At 44.0% G+C, this 6577-nt stretch overlaps 1 protein-coding gene across 2 annotated transcripts in view; it reads right to left on the bottom strand.

The window, feature by feature from the left end:
- Window positions 1-594: 594 nt before the first annotated feature.
- LOC138795053 (hatching enzyme 1.2-like) overlaps window positions 595-6577 on the bottom strand; it is a 68121-nt gene continuing 62138 nt past the window's right edge. For both annotated transcript variants that reach the window (XM_069974001.1, XM_069974002.1), the window contains exon 13: window positions 595-653. In XM_069974001.1, the coding sequence (XP_069830102.1) occupies window positions 640-653 (14 nt within the window). In that variant the 3' untranslated portion in view covers window positions 595-639. The remainder of the gene's footprint in view (window positions 654-6577) is intronic.

Here is a 6577-nt window from a genome sequence, read left to right as displayed (position 1 = left end):
AGCCTGAAGATCCATTGAGTGCCGTCTCCCTACTCCTTTGTTGGTTTGCTACTTTGGAACTTAAGTTTTGGGACTGAGCACTGCCGAGTGCTATGATCTAGTGTCCTTCAGTATGATCTAGTGTCCTTCAGTAGGCCCAAATATATGGCATACCTGGGGGCCTTCATTAGCAAATTCATCTGCATCCCCGCGATTGCATCACCCCGGTGCTCATGTAGTGGCAACAGCCCATAAACCACTTAAATGTCACTGACCATCTAAGGGGTTAAACTACAAGGATGGATGGTTTCTCTGCTCTTGACAGTTAGAACGGAGAGTTCCCGTCATATTCTGTACTGGAGACCAGTGCCAAGCTACTTTTGTTCCTCCGGCAAAAGACAATGTGGTCATTAAAGGGTTAAATAGGCCACATAGAGGAGGAGGGGGGAGGGAGGTTCAAGAAGCTTTAAATTCCTTTTCAATGTAGGATAAAAAAATAAAAAAAAAAAAAAAAAACTATCTTTTCTTAGAAATGTTTTTTTTTTATTCAAAGGATGAACTGGAAAAAACAGACATGGATGAATAAATAAACACAGTAAATTACAACATCTACTGGTATATTTACACAAAATCCCCACTAGCTGCACGTGCCTCTTGTCCTCAACCCAAGGAAACTAAAAATTTAAAGAAAAAGAAACAAATTAGTTTTTTCTTTTCTGTTGTCATATTTGGGTAAGGTCCCCATTTATTTTACATCCCCCCCCCATCTTTTTTTTCCCTGGTTGTATTCTTTACTGAATATAGATCAGTTAGTCACCCAATTCTGGTGTAAATTCTGGGCTTATATCTATGGTGGGTCCATTGTCAGACTAGAGGACACACCAGAATTAATGACAATGAGGACCAACTTGCCGTCTGTACAGAACACTGTAAGAGAAGGGACATCAATAGAAAGTACACACAGCCAGCCCTAGTCACGCCATATGCTAGAGATGGTGGTGGTGGGGCAACAAAGGGACGCCTCCAGTGCTTCATGCCTGGCCAGTACCCGAGAATAAACCGGCTGCGTGCTCCAGAACTGGGTCGCGGTTCAAAAAAAGGACAGTGGCATCAGCATCCCTGTGCCAGTGGCAGTCTATTCATATGAAATGACACAAAGCGATGTACTGCTGGTACATTCCCTTTAAAATAAGATAACAACAAGAGTCTTTAAACCCTAGACGACCCTGGACATACAGTTACGCCCTGGCCGCCTGTCACCAGACGACCCTAGACGTAACTGTACGTCCTGGGAGTTTATCTCGCTATAAAGTGCGTTCGGGAGCGGAGCACGCTTCATATCAGGTGGGGGCCGGCTGCATTCAGCAGCCGGGCTCTCACCTTAAAGACAGGCTGCAGCGATCATGCTGCAGCATTTCATCAATTCCTTAAACGCCACGATCGAGGAGCGATTGCAGCGTTTAAGTGTAAGTGACAGGAACACCTCCTGTCACTTACCGATCGGGACCCCGCAGTGTGACTGTGGGGGTCCCGATCGCTTTCATGGACCGCCGGAGGTCTCTTACCTTGCTCCGTGCAGTCCAATAGGTGCTCTGCTGATTGAGTCTGCCACAGGCAGGCTTAATCAGCAGAGCATAGCATTGTACAGTGTATGCAATATGGTGATTGCATGTAAAAGTCCCCAGGAAGACTTAAAATGTGTAAAAAAAAAAAAAAGTGAAAATGTTTTTAAAAATACCCCAAAGCCCCTCCCCCAATAAAAGTTAAAATCACCCCCCTATCCCATTTTATAAATAAAACATAAAAAATAAATTAACATATATACCGTGACGTGCGTAATTGTCCGATCTATTAAAATATAACAATTGTCAACGAATGGCGTAAAGGAAAACCAGAATTACTTACGGTAATGATGTTTCCATAAGCCCATGACAGCACCCCTGGAGAGGACCTCCCACCGCAGGACAGGAAACCTGAGAAGATAAAAGTCTGACACTCCTCTCCACACCTCAGTTCTAAAAGAGTATTCCAGCGGAACAACAATTCTCACTTAGTGAGTAGATTTACATAAACAATGAAATAATAAATAACCATAGAAATAATAATAATAATAATAATAACGACAATATGGGGGGGTATACCAGAGGGGTGCTGTCATGGGCTTATGGAAACATCATTACCGTAAGTAATTCTGGTTTTACCCAGACGCCCTATGACAGCACCCCTGGAGGAAAAACTAGAAATTTAATTAGGGCGGGACTACTGCCGAAAGAACTTTCCTACCAAAGGACAGATCAGACAGAGGATTTAGTTGAAGCCTGTAATGGCGTAGGAAGGTATGTGGTGAAGACCAAGTAGCCACCATGCAAATCTGGTCTAAGGAGGCATCAGCCTTTTCTGCCCAAGAAGCTGCCATAGCCCTAGTGGAATGGGCTGAGAAGTAAGAAGGTGGTTCTTTACTCTGAGAAGTGTATGCTAGAGTAATTGCTTGTTTTATCCAGCGGCTAATTGTAGGTCTGGAGGCTGTCTTACCCTTGTTAACACCTGAAAACTGTACTAACAGGTTTTCTGATTTTCTAAAATTTTCTGTGATTTGCAGGTATTTTGTGAGGCATCTTTTAACATCTAGATTGTGAAAGATCTTCTCCCTGTCATTGGATGGGTTGTCACAAAAGGTAGGGAGGACAATTGACTGGTTTTTGTGAAACTCCGACACTACCTTAGGAAGGAAAGAGGGGAGTGTTTTCATAATCACTCTATCGTCTAGGACCTGAGTGTGAGGAGGAAAGGCTGAGAGGGCCTGGATCTCACTAACCCTTCTAGCTGTGGTGATGGCGTGAAGAAAGGAGAGTTTGAGAGATAGAATATTTAGAGGCAATGAGTCTAGAGGCTCAAAAGGAGGTTTCGTGAGAGCTTCTAAGACTAGATTTAAGTCCCATGGTGGGACCGTTAATCTGGAAGGAGGATTTAACCTTACAGCCCCTGTGATGAATCTCTTTATTAGCAAGTTGTCAGCTAATTTTGCATTTAATAAAGGTACTAAGAGCAGAGATCTGCACTTTGAGGGTGCTAGGCTTTAGGTTTTTTTCTAGACCTGCCTGAAGGAACCCCAAGATAAGAGGGATATTTGGTTCCCCCAAAGGATTTTGTCTACCCTGTGTAAATCTTAAAAATGCTCTCCATGTTCTTAGGTATATTGAGGAGGTTACTTCCTTTCGGGAGGCCAGCATTGTGTTGATTACTGAATCTGACAGTCCCCTACCTTTCAGTATTAACCTCTCAGCATCCATGCAGTCAAGTGCAAGTGTGGTGAAATCGGATGAACTATTGGCCCCTGTGTCAAGAGGTCTTGGATTTCTGGCATAATCCATGGCTGGTGTATTGACAAAGTTCTCAGAAGCGTGAACCAGGGACGTTTTGGCCAGAAGGGGGCTATCAAGATCATTCTGGCTTTGTCCTGGACAATCTTCTTCAGCACCCTGGGAATAAGGCTGATTGGGGGAAAGGCGTACCCCATCTCCCTGCTCCAATCTTGAGCAAATGCGTCTATTGCTGTTGGATTTTCTGTTGGGTCTAGAGAACAGAACCTCCTCAGTTTCTTGTTCTTCCTCGAGGCGAACCAATCTATCGTTGGAGAACCAAACCTTTTTACTACTTTGTAGAATATTTCCAGGTTGAGGGACCATTCTGTCTGGCTGATTGTGGTCCTGCTGAGGAAGTCTGCCTGACGGTTTAGATTTCCCTTCAGGTGGATTGCCGATAAGGATAGTAGGTTGTTCTCTGCGAAATGAAAGATCTGCTGGGAGAGAAGGAGGAGGGATTTGCTGCGAGTGCCCCCCTGTTTGTTGATATAGGCCACTGCTGTGGTGTTGTCTGAGTAAATCTGTACATCTTTGAATGATAATAGAGGAGAGAGATCCTGTAAGGCCTGGAACACTGCATATAGCTCTTTGTAGTTTGAGGTCTGATGCCTGAGATGTTGAGGCCACCTGCCTTGGACAAAAGCTTGATCTGTGTGAGCCCCCCACCCCCAAGGGCTGGCATCTGTTGTGATTCTTATCATTTGTGAGGGGTTCCAACGTACTCCCTCCCTTAGGTTCTGAGGAACTAGCCACCACTGCAGACTTACCCTTGCTGTGGAACTCAGGAGAAACTTCTTGTTGAGTGACTGTTGGCAACCGTCCCAATTGTTTAGAATGTCCATCTGCAGCAGTCTTGTCCTGTACTGAGCCCACCTTACTGATTGTATGCATGACGTGAGGAGACCTAGCACCGACATTGCTTCCCGTAGCGTTGGTGTGTGAGAAAGGAATAAGTCCATGACTCTCTTTCTGACCAGTTCCTGCTTTGTGAGGGGAAGAAGAGACATTTGTTGAGAAGAGTCTAACAGAGTTCCAAGAAAAACACATTGCCTTGAGGGCACCAAATTTGACTTTTTCAAATTTATGTTCCATCCTAATCTTTGGATTATTTCGGAAACTAGTGTGATGTTGTGATGTAGCTGTGCTTCCGAGTTCGCCACTAGGAGGAAGTCGTCTAGATATGGTACAAATATTATGTCCTGCTTCCTGATGAAGGAAGCCATATCCGCTATTATTTTTGTAAATGCCCTCGGGGCTTGAGAGACCCCAAAGGGAAGGGCTCTGTACTGCAAGTGAATCCATTGGTCTATTATCCAGACCGCTACCCTCAGAAATTTTTGATGAGACGTGTGAATAGGTACGTGGTAGTAGGCGTCTTCTAGATCTATGGAAGCCATCACACAGTCCTGGAACAGAAGGTTTATTGTAGATCCTAAGGTTTCCATACGAAACCTCTTGTATTGGAGAAACTTGTTCAGACCCTTGAGATTTATGATCACCCTGAATGAACCGTTTGGTTTTTTGACTAGGAATAGAGGTGAGTAGAATCCTCTCTTCTGCTGATCTAAGGGGACTGGGACTAATACTTGTTTTTGTATTAAAGAGAGAATTTCTGTTTCTATAATCTTCTGTTTTACTGTGTCTGTTAATCTCCTGGTGGGGAGAAATCTGTCTCTGGGAAAACTCCTGAACTCCAGGAGAAGTCCCACTGAAATAGAACTTAGAACCCAAGGGCTGGGGGAAATATTCTCCCAAGCCCGGGTGAACTGAGACAGACGGCCACCCACCGGGAGAACGTCATTGTTGGGAAGATTTTGGTTTGTCATCTTTAAAGTTAAAGATGTATCCCTTACCCTTAGCTGGCACTCTAAATCTTTTATTGTCCTGAGTATTACGAAAGGGCTTTTTATATTGTTTTTTCTGCCTAAATGTCTCCTGTGCTCTAGGCTGTGCAGGGAACCCTTTTTTTCTATCAGAGGCTTTGTCTAATAGTGAATCCAAGACGGGACCAAATAGGAGACTGCCATCACAAGGAATACCGCAAAGTTTTCCTCTTGCCGTGATATCCCCTTTCCATGTCTTGAGCCATAATGCTCTTCTGGCGGAGTTGGAAAGTGCGGCTGCTTTTGCTGCTAACTTAATACTATCCGCAGAGGCATCTGAAAGAAAATCAGCAGCTTTGGCTAAAACAGGGATATCTGCTAGGACCTTTTCACATGCAGGCTCATCAGCTATTTGAGACTTTAATTTAGCGAGCCATACCCTTAGAGATCTTGCTACACAGGTGGAAGCTATGCTAGTTCTCAGGATTCCCGTAGCTGCTTCCCATGTTCTCTTATTATAGTATTCAGATTTCCTATCCATAGGGTCTGACAGGGTACCGATATCCTCAAAGGGTAGGCTATTTTTCTTTGCTAATTTTGCCACTGGTGCATCAATGGCCGGGGGTTTATCCCAGGTGTTGGAGTCACAGTCCTCAAAGGGATATTTCCTTTTGAAGTATCTGGGAATAAAAAACTTCCTGTCGGGATTTTGCCATTCCTTATCGATTAAAGCTTTAATACTCTTATGGAGTGAGAAGGTACGAGACTTTTTAGGAGTTAACCCCTCATACATGGCATCTTCTGCGGATAAAGGGGTCTTTTTCTCTTCAATATTCATAGAGGCTTTTATGGCTTTAATTAGCTGATCAATATCTTCAGTGGGGAAAAGAACTCTAGAAGAGGAACCCCCCTCCTCATTGTCTGACGGGATATACTCAATTTCCCCTTCTTCAACAATTTTTTCACATATAGGAGCTTCTGATGGACAATCCTCTTCAATATTAATAGAGGCAACAGACATAACAGGGGTTGAAGTAGTAGGCCCTAACACTCCAAACCCTCTAAGGGATGCTTGGACTTCATCTCTCACAATCTGTTTCAAGGTGTCAGCTAGAGATGATGTTTCCTGAGCTAGCAATCTGTCAATACATGGCTGGCATAAGGATCTAGGGTGGTCATCAGGTAGGGGAACTCTACACTCTCCACACTCCTTATGGTGGCGTTTAGAAGTGGCTTTTTTTGAACTTTTATCAGAAACCTAAAACAAAACCACATAAAAAATGCTATATTAGCACAAAAAACGGAAATGCATACGCCCACCAAGATGTATCCCATCACCCCAGGTACCGGGCTTTCATGCGTTTTTTTCAGTCTTTCTGGTCTGCTGGGTTTTACGTGCTTCTCCTTGGCTGA

Source organism: Dendropsophus ebraccatus, chromosome 6 (genome assembly GCF_027789765.1).
Source record: "Dendropsophus ebraccatus isolate aDenEbr1 chromosome 6, aDenEbr1.pat, whole genome shotgun sequence".
NCBI lineage: Eukaryota > Metazoa > Chordata > Amphibia > Anura > Hylidae > Dendropsophus > Dendropsophus ebraccatus.
This window is presented reverse-complemented; position numbering and strand designations above follow the sequence as displayed.